At 39.2% G+C, this 25,936-nt stretch overlaps 1 protein-coding gene across 1 annotated transcript in view; it reads right to left on the bottom strand.

Annotated features, from left to right (window-relative positions):
* The window catches only part of RAB3GAP2 (RAB3 GTPase activating non-catalytic protein subunit 2), a 97,435-nt gene that overhangs the window by 20,150 nt on the left and 51,349 nt on the right, over positions 1-25,936 (bottom strand). The window contains exons 10-24 of the mRNA XM_044266809.1: positions 25,447-25,595; positions 24,519-24,598; positions 24,283-24,372; positions 22,627-22,766; positions 20,617-20,833; positions 19,909-20,052; positions 19,615-19,697; positions 19,204-19,268; positions 16,307-16,397; positions 13,574-13,701; positions 10,665-10,881; positions 10,185-10,282; positions 3,076-3,181; positions 2,660-2,820; positions 1,316-1,544 (exon numbers count right to left, since the gene is read on the bottom strand). Coding sequence (XP_044122744.1) covers positions 1,316-1,544; positions 2,660-2,820; positions 3,076-3,181; positions 10,185-10,282; positions 10,665-10,881; positions 13,574-13,701; positions 16,307-16,397; positions 19,204-19,268; positions 19,615-19,697; positions 19,909-20,052; positions 20,617-20,833; positions 22,627-22,766; positions 24,283-24,372; positions 24,519-24,598; positions 25,447-25,595 — 1,998 coding nt within the window. The remainder of the gene's footprint in view (positions 1-1,315; positions 1,545-2,659; positions 2,821-3,075; positions 3,182-10,184; positions 10,283-10,664; positions 10,882-13,573; positions 13,702-16,306; positions 16,398-19,203; positions 19,269-19,614; positions 19,698-19,908; positions 20,053-20,616; positions 20,834-22,626; positions 22,767-24,282; positions 24,373-24,518; positions 24,599-25,446; positions 25,596-25,936) is intronic.

Genomic DNA, 25,936 nt, shown 5'->3' with positions numbered 1-25,936 from the left:
CTCCTTCTGGGTTATGCTGGCAAACCGGGACAAGGCAGAAGACAAGTGTCAGGATGGCATCCATAGTCTATGTTCCTTGAGAGCAGCTGTGGAGGCCACTAATTGTGTGCCACACCTAAGACCTTCCCTCTCAGGCTGAAGCTTACAAATCTTATAAAAGATAAGAAGACAGGTTAACTAAATTGAAATCTATAAATACATGGGTATTTATAAATCCAGGAATACAGACACTCCAGTATCAAATGCCTGACGGAGCTGCCGGTAAAAAGAAAGTACACCAAGACAACTAAAAATTTACAATGTATAAGCACAAGAACCCAATGGCTCTAGAATAGTAGAAAGTGATAAATCACAAAGAGGCATAAGGTCCTGTGGAAATCAGGAGGGAGAAGAGAAAATTGGTAGCTAGTGGATCATAAGCAGTTAGGAGTAAGCATTTGAGCGGGGCCTTGGAAGAGGAGTAAGTACAATTTAGAATCCAGAATGGGACAGGTCAGAGAGGGAAGGGGATAGGCTCAGACCCAGAGCTGGGGAATCACACAGATGCTTCATGTGAGCCACAATCAAGCAACAAGCAAGAAATGGAAAAACGGGTTAGATTCAAACCAGGGGTTCTTAGAGAACCAGTTTCTATTTGTTCCAAAAGTTCTCGAATTTCTTAAGTCTCAGAATCTCCTTAAACTCTTAAAAATTACTGACAATCCCAAAGAACTTTAGCTTATGGGTTATATTGATTCAAATTCCTGGTCTTAGAAATTAAAATTGAGAAAATTCTCAAATACTTTTATTAATTCATTTTTAATTATTAAGTGATAAACCTATTACAGGTTAATACCATTTTATGAAAATATAGTTCCCAAAGCAAGAAAAGACATTCTGGGAGAGAAGCAACACTACAACCTTTGCAAAGCCTCTTCCACTGTCTGGCTTACATCTGGATTCTCCGATCAGCTTCTGCATGCCATCTGTTAGGGTCTGTTGCTCTGGCTGAAGCACAGGAGGAAAAGCCAGCCTCGCAGAGACACGAAGGTGGAAAAGGGTGGGCTCTCGAGGTCCTGTGAGCACTCTTTGAGAACCGTGACTAATTCTCTAAGGCAGGGGAAGGAGTGGGGATTCCTGAGCAGGGAACTGACCGAATCAGACTTTGAGGAGATTAACTGAGAAGAAATACAATGGTGGGTTATTTTTAATTTTTTAATCCTAAATGTGTTTCCCTTTCCCTATCCTTGCAATCATTTCTACAAAAGCCCCAGGAATGTCCACACCATAAACACACAGATCTGTAGGTGCAAAGCTCCCATCAACCCCAGCTTACCCTTTCCTCCTTCCAGTAACTTTTTGACAGACAGCCTCGGGAGTGGCTCAGCCTGCACCGATGACACTTTGGAGGCCGGCGTGTTTGCTTTGCTGTGAAGCAGAGTCTGAAGGATGAGGCAGTCCTCCAGCTGTTTCAGCAGGAGCTTCCAGTATTCCATGTCAAGAGAAAGGGCCTCCCAGGAATCGGTGAGGGCCTCAGAATCAGCACCCGACACTGTTTGGGAAAACTAACAAAAAATGCCCTGGTGATACTCTGGCAAAGACTCTGGATCAGCACGCATTTGAATGAGCTCTGAACCCGAAAGCTGATGCACAGTCAGGATACGTCACATCATGAAGCAACAGGCAGATGCTGGTTCACGAGTATTACTACTGGGCTGGATGGAACATGAGTAACAGGAGGAGACTGGAGACTCGGGGAAACAGTGACAGAGTCTGGACAGTCACAGTAAGACCCCCGGGAAGGCCCCTGATTCATGCAATGGGCACTAACGAGTTCTCAGGGCCATACCCAACAAGGGCCATGGGCTTTTCTGTTAGTAGCAGGATAGCGTTCGCTCTTCAGAAGGCGCTCTCCGACATACAACAGGAGTCTCAAATTCCTTCTCTCTCCATTATCATAAGCATCTTAGGCCAGTAATATTAAATTTAGCAAATGATACTGAGACTGACAATGTTAAGTGAATCACTATACAGGCCTATTTAACTGACTCCTCCAACTAAATCAACGTTCCCCAGAAAAAATTTGATCTACCATGAGATACAAGAGATGTTTGTTTTTTTAAAAAAATAAACCCAAGTCTTTAAAAAGAGGAGGAAAAAACCACAAAGCAAAAGGTCAATAGGAAACTTTTATTCAAGTCATTCAACACCCCAGGCCAAAACAACTTCTGTTTATAAAAAGGGGGAGGGTGATAAATACAACTGAAGAGCCCCAGAGCTCTAACGAACCTCAGATATAACGCAGTCTAACCCTGACCTCCTTTAGATGAAGAACCTGAAGCAGGAGACTCATGTTTAAGGGACTCACCACACATCACCAGCTGCTGGCCGAGAGCCAGACCTCTGCCCTCTGATTGCCATACTTTTCCCCGCAAGATGAAAGTATGAGGTGACGGCAAAATTCAGTATGTATGTCATCTGAACAAACAAGTTAAGGGCAGCACCCCTCCCTCCCAGAAAGACAAATGAGAATCTGCTGGACACACATTTCAAACTCTAGATGTTCCTAACATCAAAGACACTGTAGCCCAGACAGGGACAAGCAGCCCCTAAGCAGACTGGACAGGCAGAGACCCAACATTTCCAAGACCAGGTACACCCCCGCCACCCGCCGACTTACTTTTTTCTCAGTCATACTGTTCGAGATCTGTGCAGCAATGGAATGGCCAACATGTGCAGACAACAGAGCAGCTCCGTTGTTCTCAGACTGAATACAAGCCGTGCGCATCTGTTGCCACCACGGGGACACAGACTGGGAATCCCAGGTCTCATCGATGGCCACTATGGGCAAAAAGAGAAAAGTTAAAAAAGAAAGCCTGAGCTTGTTGATTCTTTCTGTTCGACCTTTAACACTAAACATAAAGTTGAAATTGAATTCCCCTGTGATAGACTGGTACATTTCTGAATTAGAAATTAAATCCATGGGGCCCCTGGGTGGCTCAGTGAGTTAAGCATCTGCTTTCAGCTCAGGTCATTCCCAAGAGCAGTGTCTACACCTCAAGGCCCATGCACGTGCAGCAGCCCCCAGCGTTTTACCTTTCATCTTGCTCAGAAGGGACAGCATCGTGTGGAGACAGCACACAGACTGCGGCTTATCCAAAATATCTTTTTCCTTAGAAAGCCACACACTCAGGAGCAGAGACTGAAAGCAAATTTAAATAATTTTCAGTGATAAAAAAAAAAACAAAATGTGGCACTTTTCAAGAGAGCACAGACGTGTACATGAGCGATTCAGTCCTGCAGGCTGAGAAATGAGGGGCTGCTCACTACATCGCCTCTCATGAGAGACTCAACAAGGTACCCTGTCCACTGGAGAGATTCTTCGTTATCGGTCAGATATGTAACTTCCACCCTTTCCGCCTCTTCTTTGGGTTAATTAAGCTCCACTTTCCAAGCTGAGCCTTGATTAGGGAGCATAGTACCAGAAATGTTACTACTACCGAGTTAGCACAGATCGCCGTAGACTGGCAATAAGGCACTCAGCTGCCGGGAGGAAAGGAAGGACGCGGAGCTGTGGCCCTCACCCCACGCTGGCCACAAGGTACTGTGAACGTGGCAGTGCTGAACGGATAAATAAAGCTATCGGATTCTAGTTTTTAAATCACTAATAAGTCAAGAGAAACAGATTTTATAAGCAAAAACATTTCAGTCAACATAAGTGACTTTTAAGATGCCTATGAACCAGCCTATCTACTTAGAATTGAAATATTTTAAGATGTACAAAATTTGCACACGGTTAATTCTGGGACAATGAGAGGTTCAATGGCATGGCCCCGCACCTGTCAGTACTGGTGTTTGTGCAAGGCCTGGGTTAGCTTTAACTCTGCAGGAACCTCCACGTTAAAAACAAAAACAAACGCTTGAAAATAAAAAGTTGACTACCAGTTTAAATATAGTAGTATAAATACTTTTCAAAAGTGAAAAAGAGTAGGAAATTGAAGTCGTGTGTGAAGGAAAACTGGGAGAACCACCAAAGGGCCAGGAGACAGAAGTACTTGCCGGGCATCACCCCGTCCAATTCCGACAGTCCCGTGGCAGGGACGGTCTCCCAGATTCTATAAACGATGAAAAGAAGTAACTTACCCAGCACCATAGAGCTAGTGAATCTGGAATGAAGTCTGAACCAAGATCTGCCTGATCCTAATATGCATGTTTTGTTTCTCTTTAAAAAACTGTACACGTGGGTAGACTGTACATATAATTTGTACAAACAATACACACACATACTTTTAAAAGGAGTTTATTTCTCCCTTTTCTGTTTAACCCTTTTACCTCTCTCCCTATGTCAGCCTCCTTTCTACCTCATTCTATCCAGAAACCTATTTTTTTTTTTTACAACCACGTATGTGCTTTCATATTTGCCTGCACATTCCTAAGAGAATGCTGACGCCAGCAACAACAAAGGCTGGTGGCTACCGAGAGCAGACCAGGTTCCAAGCCCCTGGCAGCTTCCTAAGTGCAGCTATACAGAGAGCATTACGGAGCGACATGGGGCTTTTATAAAACTGGGCTCCTGTTATACCATGTGCTTTCCACCTGCCACACAAACACCCTGTGTAGTCCCCCAAGTTTTGACTAACTTTATCCACTTACCAAGGCTATTCCCTCAACCTCACACAGCACTGCTGCTCACCGGCAGGCTACAGAAATGAGTTGCCTGTATAGGCAACTAAGACACTCCAGAATCAACTGGAAATTACTCTCAGTGTTTTGGGCACATATGTGCTATGAAAGCAAGCCAAAAGGAGGACTTAACTTTCGGGCTCACTCTGATTAATTTTAGGCAAAAAATATACGCCCAAAAAAATATATGCCCAGGGGTAGTTTACAAGCATTTCAGGTTTCTAAACATACTTATGGGTTTAGTGTCTTTCTTTCTTTCTTTTTTTTTTTAAACCTTATTCTTTTTTTTTTTTTTTAAAGACTTTATTTATTTGACAGACAGAGATCACAAATAGAGAAGCAGGCAGAGAAAGAGGAGGAAGCAGGCTCCCTGCTGAGCAGAGAGCCCAATGCGGGGCTCGATCCCAGGACCCTGAGACCATGACCTGAGTGAAGGCAGAGGCTGTAACCCACTGAGCCACCCAGGCGCCCCAGGTTTAGTGTCTTTCAAAGCTTGATTCATCTTTTCAGCAGCAACAAAGTTTCAAAACGCTCAAAAAGATGGACAACCCAAAGCGTTAGACGAATTGAACGCCATGGCCTCGATTCGCGGTCATCCCAACTAACCATTCCCCCATCACCACCCTTATTTAGCAAATTCTAAAACAAAAAACCCTGTTCTGTTTAACTTTCCTTCTATCTCTCCCTAGGTCAGCCCTGTTCTAACTCTCATGCAGCAAGGTAATCTCTGCTTATAACCCAGCGGGTGTTCCTCTTGTTTTTTATTAACTTTAAAAATCCAATCAGTTATGCTTTAAAAAGCATGTAAAAAGTCAGAATGCAATACAGGCTGCCACGGGAACTATAAGAACAAGATGACATAATTTTAGAATCACTTATAAGCAATAGATTTTTTTAATTTTTAGGAAAAATTAAGGTAAAAGGAGAAAAATAATCAAAGAGGAGAATACAGAGCTAAGATACCACATATACACAGAGACACACATAACAGAAAGAAAAGTATACTGAAGGTAACAATCTCTACAACTAGTAAATACAAAATATCCTTTCAATACATCACAGCAAAGAATGTCACATATTATTCATAATGTGGATATTCATATTATAAATGTAAACTATGTTGTTTCACATATAAATGTCACATACTGACATATTACCAGATGGTATCTGAGTATTAGATTTTTAAGAAGAGAAACCTTGGGAGCAAAGTTGGTTAATTCCCCTTTTCTAAGTCGAGCGGTATCCAAGACTTGGTAAAAACCTGTACCTAAAAATGAAAGAGAAAAATCCCATGGGTTCTTGGTAAAGCTTCTAATGAACTTTACTTTTTGCTAAGTATCCTCCTCCTGTAATATTAACATCCCAGATGTTTTAATCCTTCCCTCAGCAGAAATGGTGGCAGATAGAACATGAAGAAGCCATCTGTTAGCCCTGTCTCTACTTAAAAGAAACTTACTTTATCAGTTTTTTTTTTTTTAAAGATTTTATTTATTTATTTGAGAGAGAGAGACAGTGAGAGAGAGCATGAGCAAGGAGAAGGTCAGAGAGCGAAGCAGACTCCCCATGGAGCTGGGAGCCTGATGTGGGACTCGATCCCGGGACTCCAGGATCACGCCCTGAGCCGAAGGCAGTCGTCCAACCAACTGCGCCACCCAGGCGTCCCACTTTATCAGTTTTTTGAATGAGCCTTATTTTCTAGTCTTTCCTAAAAATTAGGTCTGTTTTAGTATACAGAATTAAAACTTGATAAAATTCTAGTGAGAGTAATTACAGTTTTAAACATTAAAATATAGTTTTATACATTTAAACATCTACAAAACTATTAGGCGGTTGTCGTGAATTATGCTAATATAGTAAAATACTGATTAAATCAAGTGTAAGTTTTATAGAAAAATCGGTAGGCATTGTACACTAGAAGTATTTCCAAATTTAACAATACACACAACCTAAAAAAAAAAACACCAGACACAAACACACAAAACCTAAATTATAAGTAGCAAATTTCTTTACAAACATAATTTCAATAAAATTACCATATAAAATAGTTCAGAAAAAGAGTTAGCATTTCAAATGCCTTTATAACACTAATAATATATTTTATGTATTTTGTTGAAAGACCTAACACCTTTTATCCATGACTTTTATATGCCTGACTCCTAAAAGTCTATCACTCTTTTAATGTAATAAAATAGACATTTATTCTTTTTTTAAAAAAACTGTAAGTTAATAACTTAGAAAAATGTCACTGGTTAGTATTTTGGCCCTGGCATTAACTGCTTCGGGAATGAGCAGGCTGTAAGCAAGACGCACACTTACTACACAGGTACACGAAACCCCTGCACTTGATCTTCCTAAGGCCAGGCGGCTTATTCATAGGCTGAATGTGTTAGCTATTTCCTCTGATCAATATAACCACAATGACCAAGCAGGCTTTTTTACAAGCCAATCTTATTGTACATTCAATTTCTTACTTTAATTCTTGAGCTTTGTTTTTTGGGAATTTTTGAAGAAGTTTCCCCTTCCCTTCCCATTCGTAACTATTAATTACATGCTTTCAGTGAAAATGCCTTATTTCTCTATACTCGATGGTAGGATTTTAAAAATTTACATGACTGCTTGAAAGCATTCAGCTATTGAAAGAATACTTTAAAAATCTAACTATAAAATACTCATCTGAGGAAAGCAAAGGAAAAGCGACCAATCATTTGGAATAAGTGAAATACAGTCTCTCAGAGTTAGATGATTTTTAAAAAGAACTTAAAATTACAACCTATTTTATAAGTTCTATAGCACAATAATAAATATACTTATAGACCACGGCTTTATGGATTTAAAATAGATTTTCTAGAGAGCACTTTATTACATTACGATATATACATATATACAATAAAGTTCATTAATTTCAGTTTGGGTGGCCAACACCATAAACATAGTAAAGCACATCTTCATCCCCCAAAGTTCCCTTGGGCTTCCTGTGCGCGATCTCCAATACCCACCTTCATCCTCCAGCAAACACCCCTCTTCTCTGTCACTCTATTTCATATAATTAAAATCATACAGTAGGCAGTCTTGTTTCTGGATCTTTTCACTTAGTATAATGCTTTTGAGATTCATTTCTTTATTTATTACACAGTTGTACTGTGTATCTCTTAACTTTTTTCCCCACTATATGGACGTACCATAACTTACCACTCATCAGTTGGTGGATATCGGGTTGTTTGCCCTTTGGACTATTCTGAATAAAGATGCTGCTAACATTTTATTTCAAATCTATATGAACATATGTTTTCATTCCTCTTAGATTAATACCTAGGAGTGAGACTGCTGGATTTTATGGTAAATCGCTGTTCAACAGTATAAGAAACTTCTGGACAGTTTTCCAAAGCTGTTGTATTTGTTGGCATTTCCATTAGCCACGCTGAGAGTTCTGATTATTCCAAATCTTCATCAACACTTGGTGCCATCAGTCATCTTCGTTTCGGTCATCCTCTTGAGAAAGACACTCCTGTGGTTTCATCTGGCATTTCCCCAACAGTAAAAGATGTGACCACTTTTCATGTGAGCATTTGCCACGGGTAAGTATATTTTTTGGCGATGTGACAGTTCAGATCTTTCACTTTCCTTATTGTATTCTTTGTTGGCTTATTGAGTCCTATGAATTCTTTCTTAATGTGGATTCAATTCATTTATCAAATATAAGTTTTAAAAGAGAGGTTTGCCTTTCAGTTTCTTAACAGTTCTAAAACACAGAAGTTCTGAATTTTGATAAAGTGCAATTGATCAATATGTAGTTTGCACTTTCTGTGCCCTACAAAATCTTTGCCCGAACCAAGCTTTCTCCTTGTTTTCTTCTGTAAGTTCTGTAGTCTTACGCCTTATATTTATTTTCCATTTTGAGTTGATCTTTATATATGGCTTGAGGTAAGATCTGAGGTTCATTTTTTCCCAATGCTTCTTGAACTCCAGATTTAATACAGACATTTGATACTGATTAAACACCATTTAAAAATGAGAAGCATTCTGTACTCAACTTATTTAAGCATCTCAAATTTGGATAATAAATACTTATCTGCTCTCTTTTTAAATTTTTTACTTTAAAATAGTTACAGATTCACTAGGGGAAAAAAAAATGCACAACAAAGTCCCATGCACCCTTCCATAGCCTCCCCTAATGGTGGCATCTTACACAATATCATCACCAAGAAGTTAACATTGGCAAAATCCAAAGCTTATTCAAATTTCACCAATAACGCATACACCTATATGTGTGTACATGCAATTCTATCAAATGTATAGCTTTTCAAAAACATCACCATTTGATGTTTTCAAAAACATCACCATTTGATGTTTTCAAAAACATCACCAGACTTGCTGATGTATAGTCTCTTGCTATACATCAGCAAGAGACTCCTCTGTGTGGACCTTTTTCAGCCACACCCGTCCCTCCCCGTACTCATCCCTCACCCCTTGCCAACACTAACCTCTTCTCTCTCTCTGTAACGGTGCTATTTCATGACCGTTATACAGAAATGGAATCATGCAAGCACAAATCTTTCCAAGACGGGCATATTTCCACTCAGTGTATTTTCCTTGCGGTTCATTCAAGTTATTACGTGAATCAATAGTTGAGTCTTATTGTTGAGGAAAAGGTAAAGAAGTACGTGGTAAAGAACCACCAGTTTGTTTAACCATTCATCTACTGAACGACATCTGTGTAGTCTGCAGTTTGGGGCTATTACGAATAAAGCCACTTATGAACATCCACGTACAACCAACCTATGCATACCTTTAACTGCCTTACTTCCTGACATACACACTGCAAAGTTACAGAGAATGGAATCTGTTTTTAAAGGAGGTAAATGTTCAGTTAAAACCATACATGAACACAGTCAACAAGTTCCTAAAGGAGATTGCCCAGATCCTGGCCAAAATGTAAGATGTTAGTAAGGATGTGGAAGAGAGTTTATGTTTGCATGTGAGGGGTTAAAGAGGAGAGAGGATGGCAGGGTCACCCCTCCCCACCAAACCCCGCACCCTGTGCCAAAGGGCAAACATTTAGTGTTGTCATTTTCTACTAAATGATTCTTTTGTTTTATATTTGTTATAGCACAGAGACTAAAACCTAACCTATATTCAAAGTCTGCGAATGTTTGATTATAATCCTGTACTGCTCTAAGGGAAGTTGATTTTGTTCTCTAAGATTTTTTTACTTCAAATATGATCAATTTCACTGATGACCACAATCCACTGTAAATGCATGCACACCTGTCAGATTCGAAATTTCTTTTAGGCCAACCATGGAACATGCCTGCTACCATTTACAGGGAATTAGAAAAATAAAATAATATTATTCAATTAAATATGGTGATTATAAATTTCTTTGATCACTGTTGAAAGGTTTTCATCTATGTTCTATGATATGCTTTGGACGATGGTTTAAAAAAAAAAAAAAAAAAAAAAGGACTGACCCTTCTGGATGCCGTGAGCAGGGAAGACAAGAGTGCGACAAGAAGGTGGCTTACCAACAGCAGCTGAGGGCTCAGTCCGGCTGACTCCAGAGTGTGACACATGTCCTCGGTAGAGCTTTCTCCATGCAAACACTTCCAAAAAAAGAAACTGCCTAGTAAAACAAAAGCAAAATGCATTAACCAATGGCTACTTACCATTTGGACTAGCATTCTTCCTGAATTGCAATCTAGATCCCCAGAGAAGCAAACCAGCACGAGAGAAAAGAAATTAATGGCTCAATTTGCTTGATTTTAAGGCAGAAGGCAAATCGTTACATGTCTAACACTGTCTCTTTAGTCTATGCATTAGCCAATAAAACTTTTATGACATAGAGCCTACATATCCAGAGTATCCTTTGTTCATTGAAAAATATACCTGAATTTCTTAGCTTAATTTTAAAACATACTGAACCTTTGAGATGCTATCAACTCCTGCCAGGCAGGCTCTCCTCCAGAAGAGGCAGAATTCACAGAGCACGTCATCTTTCCACCCACCTAAAGCCACATACTCCTCTTCACTTATCTTCTTTACGTTGACCACATCTTTCTCACACTCTAAATATTCCAGGAATGTTTTCACGGGTAACACACCATCCTTATCATCAGAAAATCGGACTGTAGCAGTCCTGGTTTTTTCCTCTTTGTACTTCTCTAGTAATGCCAGGAGCTTAAGCAGTTCTTTTTCATTGAGCCTCAGTAACACAGCCAAGTCCTTAAAAAAATAGGGGGGGAAAGAAAAAAGAGTTTGGATACACCGTATCTTCCTAGGACTCCGCCACAGGAGTCAACCCCGTCGTATCTGAAGTGAAATGCAAAACTGTACGCACATGATGACTTGGTTAATTAATGTGGTAGCTATAATGTACTCTGCTTAAAATCTTACCACAATTTCATGAATCTGACGTTAAGTAATTTGAACTAATCTTGAAACTATTTATTACTGAGAGTACCATTTTTATACAATTTCTTGAGAATACCCTATACTCTTTAAAATGTTTGAATTTTACTACAGCTGTTATTAATTTAGAATCAGAAAAAAAACTGTAAGAGTATTAACTGCAACTCTTGTGATTCTAAGTAAACTAAAGGCCTATTTGAAACGGATTATGTATTGAGCAGCATAAACACAGTAAAATTAAAAAATACTGGAAACCAAGCTTCACTGTATCTACATATACATCTCCTCTGTGTGGCTCTCAGGGATCCAGAGATGGAAAAGTTACAGATATATCTTGCCAGCCTTTCAAACTGTTTTTACAGAGCTTATGTGCAAAAACCTCTCCTGATATTACTAATATTTTTCTAAATTAGGGATACACACACACACACACACACATATATATTTAAAAGACCACAAATTCACCATAGCAAGCAAAACTACCCCTCCACCCCACTACCTGATAAAGCTACTCTTGTTTAAGAATACAGATTTCATTACTTATTTAATGCTGTTTTCTAAAAACAAGTAGTAAACTTGCAGAATGCCATGAACACACACCAACAGTTCAATGCTATACTGAATTTATATATGAGCTTGTATGAACTATGTTCCACAGCAACAAAAATGATTCCAGACTTGAATTTGTTTTATATGCACAAGATTAGCCATTCAGCCTAGAAACTGACTGTACCTTTTTTTTTTGAAGGATCTAAATAATGTCACAGCAAAGTATCAATTCTTACAAAGTGTTTTAAAGGTTAAAAAATAATAAAGAACAATCAGCTAACCGATATTTTAAATTCTGTAATTTTTCTTTTATCTTTCCCTATGGTACTGGGGCTATCAAGTGGAAATGAACTCCATAGGGGATGATTAATGACGTATACTTAACTTTCTTTGGTGAGGTAGGGAAGTTTGGATCTTATGAAAAAGAATCTATGAAATATCTAGGCAATTCTGCAGACATAATTTAGTCTACCTGAACCTTCTTATTGTTTGAAATGATTTCATACTATTGCTGAAGCGGAAAGAAAAACACAAAGATCCTGAAAAATGGCTTTGTTACTTATAACGGCAATCGCAGAATGTTAGGAAGACTGTTAAAATGCTTTACGAAATGCACCTATAAACCCAAGGGAAAAAAAGATGTTAGAGTGTGTAAGTACTTTCCAATACAGAGAGAATTTTCTGCTTAAAAATTTTTATTCACGTAAGTATATTTAAAATAAAAGTTGTCTAAGTTAAACTTCCATTAAGTTTCAGATACACACCAGGTAATTTTTTTATAAGTATTATCAGTGACTTGACAAATCACTAAAATCATTTAAACAATAATTTTCCTTTAGGTAAATGGAAGACATGCACCCCAAGGCAAGCAACCTGTCCAGAGTCACATGGTAATCAGGGAAAAGAGAGGACCACCTTTCCCTCTATTCTCTATTATGGAAACTATTTCTCTGTATGAAAAGTAAGAATTTTGCATACATGCCTAGAAACGAGCAATACTACATTGTAAGGAAGATTACAAGGCACTGCCATTTTTTTTTTAAAGATTTTATGTATTTATTTGACAGAGAGAAATCACAAGTAGATGGAGAGGCAGGCAGAGAGAGAAAGAGAGGGAAGCGGGCTCCCCGCTGAGCAGAGAGCCCGATGCGGGACTCGATCCCAGGACCCTGAGATAATGACCCGAGCCAACGAAGGCAGCGGCTTAACCCACTGAGCCACCCAGGCACCCCGGCACTGCCATTTTTTATATGTTTTACAGAATGACAACATAGAACATTTCCTAGAATTAAACACTTTCATGTAAGACAGAACTTTTTAAAAAGTATTTCATTATGTAGCAGACAAGAGAACAAGCTATGAGTTTGTTCACAATGGTACCGCAGAAAAACCAGTGTCTTCTGTTTGGCAAAATCTTTTTTTTTTTCCTTTAAAGTTTTGCTACTTCAGTAAACTGAATATATTTCAATTGGCAAATCTTCTCCAGTTATGTTGTGAGAAGCAACCTTAGAAAGTGGGTTGAGAGAAACCAAATCCTTCTAGGATAGTGAGAATGGATTAACGATAAACTGCAGTATCTTAGCATAAATACTGTAAGTTTAGTACTAAGGCATGGAGAGCCAGCAGGAGGTCTTTAACAAAAAAAAAATCTTTACCTTTCATAAAAATTCTCAATTACCTACCTCTTTACTAGCAGTTAAAAAATTAAAAATAGGGGTGCCTGCGCAGCTCAGTCCTTAAAGCGTCTGTCTTTGGCTCAAGTTACGATCCTGGGGTCCTGAGATCGAGCCCCACATTGGGCTCCCTGCTCAGCGGGGAGCCCGCTTCTCCCTCTCCCACTCCCCTGCTTGTGTTCCCTCTCTTGCTGTGTCTCTCCCTGTCAAATAAATAAAATCTTAAAAAAAAATTAAAAATTAAAAATAGAATATTTCATATAATGAGGAATAGAATTACTTACATTATCTGAGAATGGTGTATCTGAATGAAAATCAACAGAATTTAACTGACTGACAGACTCATAAAGATGGAGTAATTTCAGTTTATTGGCACAAAACTGTAGCAATCCTTCGTCAACAGACTCAAGCTCTGAAAGGTGGAAGAAAAAAATACATTAAAGAGATATATTTAATAGATTCATAAAAAGGTTTTTCTTTCATTAACATTCACAGTATTATGTACCTCTTTGATGTGCTAGTCTATTAAATACTGAGATACTTAAGCTATCACAGATTACTAGGACAAAGATAATTTTTCCATCGTGGAAAAATGTCCCAATTTTTAAGTGTAATAAGGCACACTAGTAGTTGGAGGGTGGGGAGAAAAAAAGAAAAAAGAGCTATCTTAGTCTAATATTCAAATTTTTAAAAAATGATCTGAAAACAGCTTTGAAAATATTCTCCCTCACCCCTTAACTCATACGCTGCCTATTCCGCTCACAGACAGAGGACAGATGAACAGAAAGCTGCCTGGCTCTTGTTATCGTGGTGGACAAAGATCCCACAATTCAAGCACGAACTCTGGACTGTAACAGATTTATCCTCAAGGAAGGCTGGCAAAGAGACCAAAGTACAATTTTACTTAACATTCTCCATCAATCGGGCTTTTAAAAAAAAAAAGAGAGATAGAGAGAAATACTCTCTATATAATACATTCCCTCATGATAATTTTAGTATCTACCATCTAATGTAAAACAACTATTCTTTTAAAAGGCAGGAACTTTATTTACGTCCAAGAATTGGTACAGCTACAATAAAACAGCATATTCAGTAGGTACAATTTTTAGGAATCTCAATTTTGGGTAGAACTTGAAACTGGTGATGATTTTATAGAATTCCAATAGTTCTATTTGACTTACTCTCAGCCCAGTGCAAGATAAATTCTGATTCAGTAAACTTCGAGATTTTGGTAAAGTCTTGAGGGATGGGGAACTTTATAAGCACACTACTGTTTTTATTTTTTTTTTTTTAAAGATTTTATTTATTTATTTGACAGAGAGAAATCACAAGTAGATGGAGAGGCAGGCAGAGAGAGAGAGAGGGAAGCAGGCTTCCTGCTGAGCAGAGAGCCCGATGCGGGACTCGATCCCAGGACCCTGAGATCATGACCTGAGCCGAAGGCAGCGGCTTAACCCACTGAGCCACCCAGGCGCCCCTCTACTGTTTTTAAAAGAGGTATTTCTAACAAGTTGATACACTAAAGAAATTCACTATTTTCTAAAAGTCTGCTTTAAATATGTGTTGGAAAAAAAATCTCAACGTTAGAATGCCTAAAGTCTTAAAAGGGGATACTATATCTATTTATTAAACTACTTTTAAGTTGGCTTAAATATAAATATAAAACTGGCTTTATATAATTATCATGACAAGCAAAAAGTCACAGCTAGATGAAGTATGCACATTACACACTACAATTTTTTAAAATAATATTTTAATTTTTTAATAAACATATAATATATTTTTATCCCCAGGGGTACAGGTCTGTGAATCACCAGGTTTACACACTTCACAGCACTCACCATAGCACATACCCTCCCCAATGTCCATAACCCCACCCCCCTTCTCCCAACCTCCCTCCCCCCAGCAACCCTCAGCCTGTTTTGTGAGATTGAGTCTCCTATGGTTTGTCTCCCTCCCGATCCCATCTTCTTTCATTTTTTCTTTTCCTACCCCCTAAACCCCCACATTGCATCTCCACTTCCTCATATCAGGGAGATCATATGATAGTTGTCTTTCTCTGATCGACTTATTTTGCTAAGCATAATACCCTCTAGTTCCAACCACGTTGTTGTAAATGGCAAGATTTCATTTTTTGATGGCTGCATAGTATTCCATTGTATATATATACCACATCGTCTTTATCCATTCATCTGTTGATGGACATCTAGGTTCTTTTCATAGTTTGGCTATTGTGGACATTGCTGCTATAAACATTCAGATGCACGTGCCCCTTCAGAGCATCACATTTGTATATTTAGGGTATATACCCAGTATACACACTACAATTTAATACACGTTAGGTATTCAGAATTAATTGAATTTTGCTGGATCAGCCAGATAGAGCATGGAGTTAAAATCCCAGAGTTAGAGATGTAATTCTTTTTCAGACAAATTTTGAACAGTAAAAAACAATCAGCTATGGGTATAAATTTACTCATCATCCAATTTTGGAAGTCCTTACTTACATGAGGGAAGTGGAGGAGAAAATGCAGATTTTCGGCATACGCTAATAGAACAATAATTCAAAGTGTACTTTTAAAAAAAATCATTATCTCGGTCAAAACAAAATTATTTAAAGAATGTTTTATCTACAGAAACAGCTCTCCTCCCATAAAGTTAAATAAAGGACAGTGAAAGCAAGAAAATCTTCATGCTTCTGCCTTTCACACAACTGTATCAAATAACCACTTCTCAGCATCCTATACTGGTCTCTTTACTGACAGTAGAAATACTTTAAAGAGAAATATTTCTAGAAAGAAACAACATATTCAGAGAAGGCTTAGCTGGAGATTAGCTTCATACACCAAACGGAATAAAAAAGTCTCCAAATACTAAAGGCATGAAATAAGTTTCCTTATTTCTTACAGTATTTCCACACTGAAGTAACATGATGATATCATAAACAGGAATAGCTTTTATAATCCAAATTATAAAATCTGAAGACCAGAATCTCCAATCAGTACAAACCCCATTACCTTGATTTTTTAAAGTATCCATTAGAGTCTGAGTGATGTTTCTAAGGCAGGAAAATGGTAATCGTTCACTTGCCAAAATGCTTTCCAAAGCCTAGAAGAAAGATATTGAGCAATCAGAAGGCACCTATTTTGTTTTTTAAATTTTGTACTTATGCCAACACCTTCACTACCCCAAATTTCCAAGAGAAGCTCCATAGTTAAGATGTTTTAATAACATACATACCCAAGAAGGAGAGTTGCATCATATGTATTATGCAATCAATTTCATCTCATGCCCCTTATGGTGGAATGGCAAAAAGTCCAGACTCAGAATGAAACAACTACAAGGAAACTGGCATTTAACAGAATGGCCAAGATGAAACAGGGACCATGACAAAATTATTCACCAACAAGAAGAGTGTGAGTCTATACTCACAGCATAAATGAAAAGCAGAGCTGTTACTGTTGTGTCAATGATGAAAGCTAACAACAACTTAATTACCACTTAAAGGCTGCATTTGAGCATGGCTGGTGAAAGTACAGGCCCTGCAAGGTCTATCTATGTTCCCTACCTCACCCCACCTTCCTCTTCCTGCCCTTCCCTCAGAAGATACTTAACAAGCCTTCACTACCAGTTCCAAAATCTCTCTTTATGCCTAAAGAAGCAACCATGAGAATCATCAATGGACAGATACAGCAGTTAAAGTTCATACTTATCCTTCAGTATTAGCCCATTAAACTTTTTATTGATGAGAGTAAATAATTTCAAAAGGAGGCTGAGAATGTAGCATGTGGTAAAGACTGTAACACAACCACCTGTGTGTGTGTGTGTGTGTGTGTGTGTGTAAGAAATCAGCTCCGAGAGTGGCTCAAGAGCGTGGTCAAACCCATGATGAGGCAACTACATGGTGGATACAAAGAAAGTGACTCAAAAAGGCAAATACCCAGCAAAATGTAATTATTTCTGTTCTGTCTACCATTACACGAGCTAGCAGCTGGCTTGACCACTTAGTCACTCTTCTGAGCCTAAACTATTGTTTTTTCCTTTAGTGTTGAAAATAATACACAATTTCCACTACTAGCTTTTCCAGCATTTTCTATAAAATTCTTAGTTTCACATACAATTGAGAAGTATAATAATTATTTAAAGGTCAAGACGACAATTTGTAGTATGCTCAACGTTCCCAATTTTGTTGTTTCATGATGTAAGAGAAGAAAGAAGATGGTATCAAAACGGGAAGCCTGGTTTGGGTTATAACCCTCCCTTTCTACTACAGGTTCTCTAAACTACCTTTCTTGGATGCCCGCCTTGTCACAGGAATGTCATCTCTCATACCTGAGACTTCGACCTGAGAAAAATGAGAACCAATTAGCCCTGTCAGTGGAATGGAAAACTTGACTAAAAGTCACAGGGACGTGGGTACCTGGGTGGCTCAGTCAGTTAAGTGTCTGACTCTTGATTTCAGCTCAGGTCACAATCTCAAGATTGTGAAATCGAGCCCCTTGCCGGGCTATGCACTGGGCACAGAGCCTGCTTAAGATGGTCTCTCCCTCTCCTTCTGCCCTTCCTCACCCTTCTTCTCTTAAAAAAAAAAAAAAAAAAGTTATGGGGACTTGCCTGTTCTATAATAAAACAAAAGTGTTTTTAAAAATGACTGCCACAGTAAAATAAAAAGGAATAAAAATTAATCAGCATTCCTGAAATTCTCCCACATATTTAACATTATTTTAGTTGTTGTGGATTATGAAACTGACATATTTGGTGAGGTCCCTACCTGAAAGAGCTTAAAAGAGGTAAAAAGGAAAAAACTGGTGAGCTAGGATTCAGGTTCCTGAAATAGTTAAAGAACAGAACAAGTAACCACTAGCTGTCCAGTTCTGACTAAAAGCAGAGTAAGAGTTCAGAGGTATCCACAGGGACCGAAGTGCCTAAGAATTTACAGAGTGAGAACTTGAGCAGCATTAGGAGGGGTTTGGAGAAGAGGGGGCGAGCCAAAGAAATCAAAGCGAGCTGCTGTATCAGAACCGCAAACCGGCAAAAGGCAACAAGTCTGACAATACTATGGGACGCTGTGGCTGTGGGAGCAACAGGCCCCTTCCGTGGTAGGAGCGGGAACATCAACTAGTGCAAGTATTCTGAGAAGCAGCCTTTCAACAACTGGTACAGCCAGAGAAGCCCAGTGCGCTACAGTTCCCAAACACAAAGATGTGTAGTGCCCTACGTACAAGGATAAGCACGGTACCCCTGGGGAGAGCAAAGACTGGAAACAACCTAAATGCCCACTGGTAGGAGCAGAGTGAGTCAAGAATAACAGAAGACACAGCAGGGTCCACGGCAGCCACACGCGTCAACGGGGACACCTCGAAGAAACAGCTGAAGGAGTGAAGTTCCGGCAAGGAGACACGAGCCGGACTTCAGTGATGTCAAGTTTTAAAAGGCAGAAAATGCATCGATGTTTTATTGGAGCCATACAGAAATAATATAACTATTAAAAGCAAAAGAGAGAGAAACACAAAATTCTGAATGCTCGTTACCTTAAGAATGGGAGAAGGGGCCTGAGGAGGGACAAGGAGGGCTCTTCAGAGTTCTTGGTAACATTCTATGTCCTAGGTGGGTGGTCACACAGATGTGTTCATGATTATTATCTGAGTATATTGTATGTATAGTGTGTGTGTGTGTGTGTGTTTCAAACATGCACACGTGTGTAAGGTAATGGTACTTAATTAAAAAAAAAAGGAGGGAAGGAGAAAGAAAGACAATGGGAGCTTCCATATGGGAATATAAAAAAGGCACGAATAAAAAAACAGAAAAGAGGTTAGCCTGTCATGTTTGGAGGGAAAAAGGAAACTAAAGGCTTTCTTAAGAGAAATATGTCCTAGCTACCCAGCAGGAAAGTTCATATATTATACATACTCACTTGTTTCTTGGTTGCAGGGTACTTAATATCAAGAATTAGTTCCTTCATTTGGGTTTCAACCAAATCTACAAAGAGAAAATGAACCGAGGTTAAATTTTTCACTTTTATTACAAGGGAAATTTGACTCTGAAAGAAGAATGCACTCACTGGTGGCTCTCAGTCAGCTAAAGGACTTCCAGTTTCTCTCACAGTATTGTTTTATTGTTACAAATTTTAATATCGCCCAGAGGGCATATTTACAGTGCAATTCCAATAACAAATATACGTGATTACTTGGACTTCATCTCACTTTGAGGAGTTTCAACAGCTCACAAATGAACGGAAACATTTTGATTGCTGTATTTAGAATGCGGTACTAATTGAGAAAATGACCTAAGAGTATGCATTATTATTTTGCTGCAGGACACGCACCGAGGTGGGGAGGTCTTGTTTTCAGCAGGGCAGCCAGCTTCTTGACTAGGTGCATGTCCTTGGCTCGCTCACACTTCTTGTCGCTAAAACAATAAATACAACAAATTCTTACAGAATGTGAAATCACTTTCCTTCTAAGTCTGACACACTCCAACTCTTTTCCTTCAGATTCTTCCCTTTTAACTTTAAAGATATCTGTCTAATGAGAAAAAACCACAACAAAATGATAACTACAAAACAAAGAGCAAAACAAGGGATGGAAAAGTTAGCAGAGGGACCCCGGATGAATCTTACCTCAGCGCTAAATGGAAAGGAACATTGACTGTTTTCACACTTCCAGACACCGGATCAACAAGGCAGATCTGGTAAGTCTGCGGCTGCCAACTCTGACTGGTAACATTATTTAACCCCATTATTTTATAGCCAGGATACAGAAGCCTGAGGAAATGGCAAACCAGTATGGTAAGAATATTAGACAAAAGGAAAAATGCCAAAAGTTCTTTCATGATAGCGAGGGACCCCTACATTATTACCAACTTTAGGAGCACTAATAAGGCAAATAAACACTAACTGATACCAAAAGCATAAGTAAAACAGATCCTGATTGGCAGAGTTCTGCCTTGAATAAACCGGGCTAGAAAATCAAAGGACGGTCAGGCCTATGTAGCAACGGCAAACAAAGGCTGCACCTCACTTAACATCATCAGCGCAGGAATCTGAAGGAATCTCTCCTTCTGAGCCTCCACAGCATACGTAAGGGCTGGGGATAAATGGCAGCACCACAGGCAACTTCATTAAATTCGGTAGTATATCATGGCCTTTTCAGTGAGATTTTTTGTTATTAAATACTTAACCCTTAATCATATAGCAGGCGCTTGGAGGGAAAACCATAGTAACACTGCAATTCTCAAACAACTTGCAACCTAGTAAGTAGCTTTAATAAAGACTGTAATAAAAGCATTCCTTTTCGTAACCAGGAACATGCCAGGGTTTGCCGCTTACCTGCAGTGCTTTCCCACGTTGAAGGCTCCCACTCTAGGTCCCTGCTGTGTGCTCCATACTTCTAAGATTCCCCTTCTTGGTGCATAGATCACAAGGAACTGAGCTACTCGGCTTGGACCCTGAGTATTTCCAAAAGGGGAAAGATCTGCCTTTTCTGGTACTCGTTCGTGGAGGTCCTCTATGATTTGGATCCAACCGATCTGTGCATCTCGATACCCTTACAGACCGAGGAAAAGGGAAGCTAATTAGTTAGTCTAGGGGCAACTGTAGCCTTCTGAAAGACTTGGGGGTATTTTAGCGAGGGGTTAAGAAAAGCTACAAAAATACATTATCTTTTTAGTATGAAGTATCTTAAACAGAAAAAGGTAATAAATATAGAATCCATCACCAAGTCTTATTAAATCTTAGCATTTTGTTTTATTTGCTTCTGATCACTTCTTATTCTTAAAAAAAACACCAGAACAACCAAACAAAAAAACCCAGAGACCATTACAGCATCACGAGTACCCTTCCACAACGCCACGCTCGATGCTCCTTCTCTTTAAAAAAATTCTCTCCCTTTAAAAAATCCAGGGGTACTATCAGGTTTAGATTTTAAATAAAAGTCCAATTAAAATATAAGAGAAAGATCAACGTGATTTCCTGCTTTTCAAGTCCCCTGGTGCTATGCAGACAGGGAGAATATGGTGCAAGGTGGCAGTAGGAAGCCCCAGCCCATGCGAGAGAGATGTAGCTGACACTGTCTTCCATCTCAGGGGGGCCCCCTCCACAGGCAACTGACCCTTCTCGTCCAACTGTGGGGGAAACTGCACCCGCTACAGAAGGAAAAGCAGCAGCGCCAGCAATAAGATCGCTACAGAGGATCTGGCCCAGCTCATGGAACTATGTCCTCTATATTCTGGAAAAGTCTTGCTAAGAACCACCCTTCATGTTATTTCAGAAGACAAACACCGAGGAGAAATGATGTATCTGCAGCATTAAAACCTGTTTCTACAGACACTTAAACATGTAATAGGTAAACACTGCAGGAATTCTCTGGAAGAAGGTGACAGTGTTCTCTATCCGTCCAGAGTAACTTAATGTCCTCAAATCCATTACTCCTCACACGGCTCAGTACAGACCAGATTGCATGATTACTGTGGTTTCTAACCAGTAGTCTGTCTGTGCTGACATGTTACTACTCCAGATGATTCCAAAATATGCATTCTTCCCTCTTCCTTGGTCAAAGAGATTTTATCTTTTTCAGGTGGACAGTGTGCCTAGATATTTACAAGTCTCCCTTATAGATAGGTATGACTATGTAACTAAGTCCTGGCTAATGCACTGCAGAAAAAGCTTGACAGGAAATCATCTTCACAGTGAACTGGCTCAGTTGATAGTTCCTTCTCTTCCTTTCCTCCTTCCTGGAATGCAGATACAAAGGCTGGAGCTCCAGCAGCCATGTGAACCATGAAATCACTCTGAGTGGGGAAACTCAAGAAGTGGAACTCGGCTCCTGAGGATGTCATGGGCATATCATATCACTCCTGAACATGGGTCTTTTATTAGCAGCTAACTACAACTCCTGACCAAGAAACTTAAGAAATTAACCCAAGCATATGGATATGGACGTCGTGTCAGCAAAGATGGGTTTTGACATCTTTAGTTTGAAAGATTTAGTATTCTAGATTTGAAGAGAACATCTGACTTAAACATGACCTTGTGAAGTAGAATGAATGTAACAGGGGCAAGAAACTGATTTCAGGAATTTGACAATGACAGTGAGAACTGAAAAGTATACAAGGAAGAGATTAAAAGTGCCTATAAGTTGGTCAAACTTAAAGGGCAGATCAATTGGACTACGATGAAGCCCTACTGAAATGTTCATGCTAAAAAAAAAAAAAAAGACAGCATAAACATAACAAATTAAGCAATATTGTCCACCAGAAGCTAACGGATGATAATACTGCTCAACTACCGGGGTAAAAAAGCAAATTAACATTTTTTTTCTAGATTTTTAGAAGGAAGTACCTTTCCACATGCGTATTGCAATTCCTCTAGCCACATCCAATAAAATTACTCTGCCAAAATCATCTGTCACTGCTGCCAGTGTGTTACAAGGAGACAGACATATACTTTCACCATGGCGTCTAGAATCTGGAAGTCCAAATCTGGTATTTAAAAGAAAATAAAAAGCTCAAATCAAATTCCAGTCTAGAAAAAGATGACAGAATCATGAGCTACATAAACAAAATAGGACAAATCTGTTTTTATATAAAGAAACATAGGGGTGCCTGGGTGGCTCAATTGGTTAAAGCCTCTGCCTTCGGCTCAGGTCATGATCTCAGGGTCCTGGGATCAAGCCCCGCATCCCCGCATCAGGCTCTCCACTCAGCAGGGAGCCTGCTTCCCCCTCTGCCTCTGTGCCTACTTGTGATCTCCGTCTGCTGGGTAGATAAATAAAATCTTTTTAAAAAAGGAAGAAGAAATATAAACCCTGCATAGATTAATAGTTAATTTATTAACTAATCACACCAGACATTTTGCAACACAAAGTGCATAAGAAGTCTCTTCCATTATAAAATAAAACACCTAAGTTTTATTTCATAGATTTTCTATATAGATATCTAATCTTTTATTTTTAGAGACTATCAAGTATAACAATCTTTCCTTGATTAACTGTTATATCACAGTAAACAGCACCCTCACAACCAATGAAATTTTGGAATACTTTGCTCCTACGCAGGCATCTTTTGTCTGATTTAAGTTGATATTTCTGATCTCTTCTTTCTGCTAGATACCATATCCTGCTGACATCAATCTTTCTACCTCAAGAACTTTCCTTCTACTAAATAATAAACAATGATAATAAGTATCTCTCAAATGTTGTTGGTCTGGAACCAATCGTACTTTAGCACGAAGCAAAGTCCTGAGACGAGGTACCCCGATGCTCTAACCTACTTGGGAGGCACAGGGCCATCTGGCTTATTTCTTGATCCTTCAGTGAATTTAGAAAATATGAGATGTTATCAGATTTTTAAAAAGATGAGAAAACCTTAGAGAGGATCATCTTCAATAAATTTTAATAACGGATAATTAGTTATACCTGTTAGGTGAAGAACATCTGCAAGCAGGGGATGGTTCTGGTTCCCTTTATGGTAGTATTTTACATTAGGTAACAAAAATGATTTAAAAACAAAATCAAGCGAAAATCACACTCTCTCACCCCAAAACCTGACACATACACTATCCTAGAGCACAACGGAAGTGAATGAAGAGCACAACCTTGCCTTCTGAGAGTGCCTGAAGGCATGGGATTCCTTGTTTTATGTATTTTTAAAGAAATCACTGAGCACTTTTTAAGTTTAGACAGCTTACTGACAAACTATCTCAGCTCTTTAAAAAAATTCAACAGCTCACCCAAAACAAATTTTCTTGCAACTTAAATTAAGCTAAGGTCGTAGGTATTTGGGGAAAAAAGCCCACTCGGCAAATACATACTGAGCACGTCCCACAGGCCCGGGAGGCGGCTGTGAGCCAAACAGGCAAGAACCACCCTCCTCGAGGAGTTCGTATCGTGACAGAACCTCGTGAGATCGGCGCAGCAGCTAAGTGCTCCGGAAGACCAGAAGTTCAACAGCACTCCTGCTAAAATACAGAACCGCGCGGGGAGCGGGACAGACTTGCCTGACAGCCAACGGGGTGGCCGGCTCGACCTTTGGCTTCTGCTTCTGCACGGCTTCTTCTTCGTGCTTGCTTTTCCAACCAAGCCAGCCGCTGCACAGAAAGGAAATGCAGAATTAAACCAGCGCTCTCGGCATTTTAACGTGCAGATGACCAAAACAGTTGTGAAAACCACCCAGGTAACTTTACAGACACACAGATACTACAGCTACTTTTACCCGGAACGGTGCTGGAATTACCTGGCAGCGTTAAATAAAGCAGAAGTGAGTTTACTTGCGACCGCCAGCGCCACGTGAGACAGTAACGGCTGGGTGCTCCCCTGGAAAACAGGACGCGCCGAAGAGAAAACTCAACAGCTGACAGAGAAACAAAACACGCTTTCTAGGCAAGGCTTACTTTTTAAAACTTGTGAAAAGCTGCAAAGCCTGTACTAGCAAAAATATGCAGCATCTTTCAGACCATATGACAAAAGCTTTATCTTAGGAGGTAGCAATAAAATCAAAAGTTTCAACTCTAGAGTTGAACAGTAAAATCACTAGTCCTCTGTTTGTCTCCAGGATTTTCCTCCTTATATTGTAATTAACTTTTTAAAAGTTTAAACTAGGACATTAAGATGGCATTATTCCAGCAGGGCTATGGATTTCTGATCTACATACAACTGGCTCCTGTCCCTCCTTTTTTTTTTTAACATATATTTTTATTAAAGTAAAGAGATAGTCTGGACAATTCTGAGAAGGTTGGTTTTTTTAAGCAAGAAACAAGAGACTCCAAGTCCAGCACCTAGTGGTCCCCTATTACAGGAGCCAATTTTCACCACTTACAACAATCATAGTTGATGGCTTTACAATTTGCGATTTACTCAAATCCCTGGTGCGCAGACATTCACAACTCTGAGCCACCAATGACTGCATCAATATTTAAAGACAAATCAACTGTCCAAGAACCTGGGGCATCAGAAACACAGAAGTCTGTTCTACGCTGACTTTAGTACCTTCTCAGTTCCCCTAAGAATTTAGAAGAAAGTCAGCGGAGACTAATTTTATCTTCCAATGAAACTTAGAAATGTAAACTGCTGAATCTTTCTAAGGCTAACTCACAATATTCCATTTGTAGACAAGCTGAAAAACCAAGAGAGGCCTCACTCGTGATCAGTGAGGAAACTGTTACCTCCAGCGCATAGAAGAAGCCAGTAAATGGATTGGACCCGACAGTGATGTACTGTGACATGGCAGGTGGACTGTTTTTAATTGCTGCATTAAATCCCCCTATGTTGGAGGCAGTCTTCATTTGGTCGAAAGGGGACAGAGTCATAATACCTATTTTAAAACAACAACAGCAACAACACGTGAACAGAATGCACTAAAATGACACTCATTTTAGGTCATTAAATTTTTACGACAATTCCATTCGAAGCCACAAACTGCTTAGTTTTATGTAATAGAAGTCATTTTTAAAATACAAAAAATCAATGTTATAAGCTATTCATAAGATATTAAAAGTGCCATCTAATCCTCTAAACCATAAAATGCTACAAAACAAAATTTAAATATTAATTTTTTAACAGATACAAAATTCAAACAGTACAAAAGTATAGCCTACCTAGATCTCCAGGTTTCAGTCGGTTCTTAGAGGCCCCAACTGAAACAGTCTCTTTTGC

This window comes from Neovison vison, chromosome 10 (assembly GCF_020171115.1).
Source record: "Neovison vison isolate M4711 chromosome 10, ASM_NN_V1, whole genome shotgun sequence".
Classification (NCBI taxonomy): Eukaryota; Metazoa; Chordata; class Mammalia; order Carnivora; family Mustelidae; genus Neogale; species Neogale vison.
Note: the sequence above shows the minus strand (reverse complement) of the source record. Positions and strands in the feature narration are given on the sequence as shown.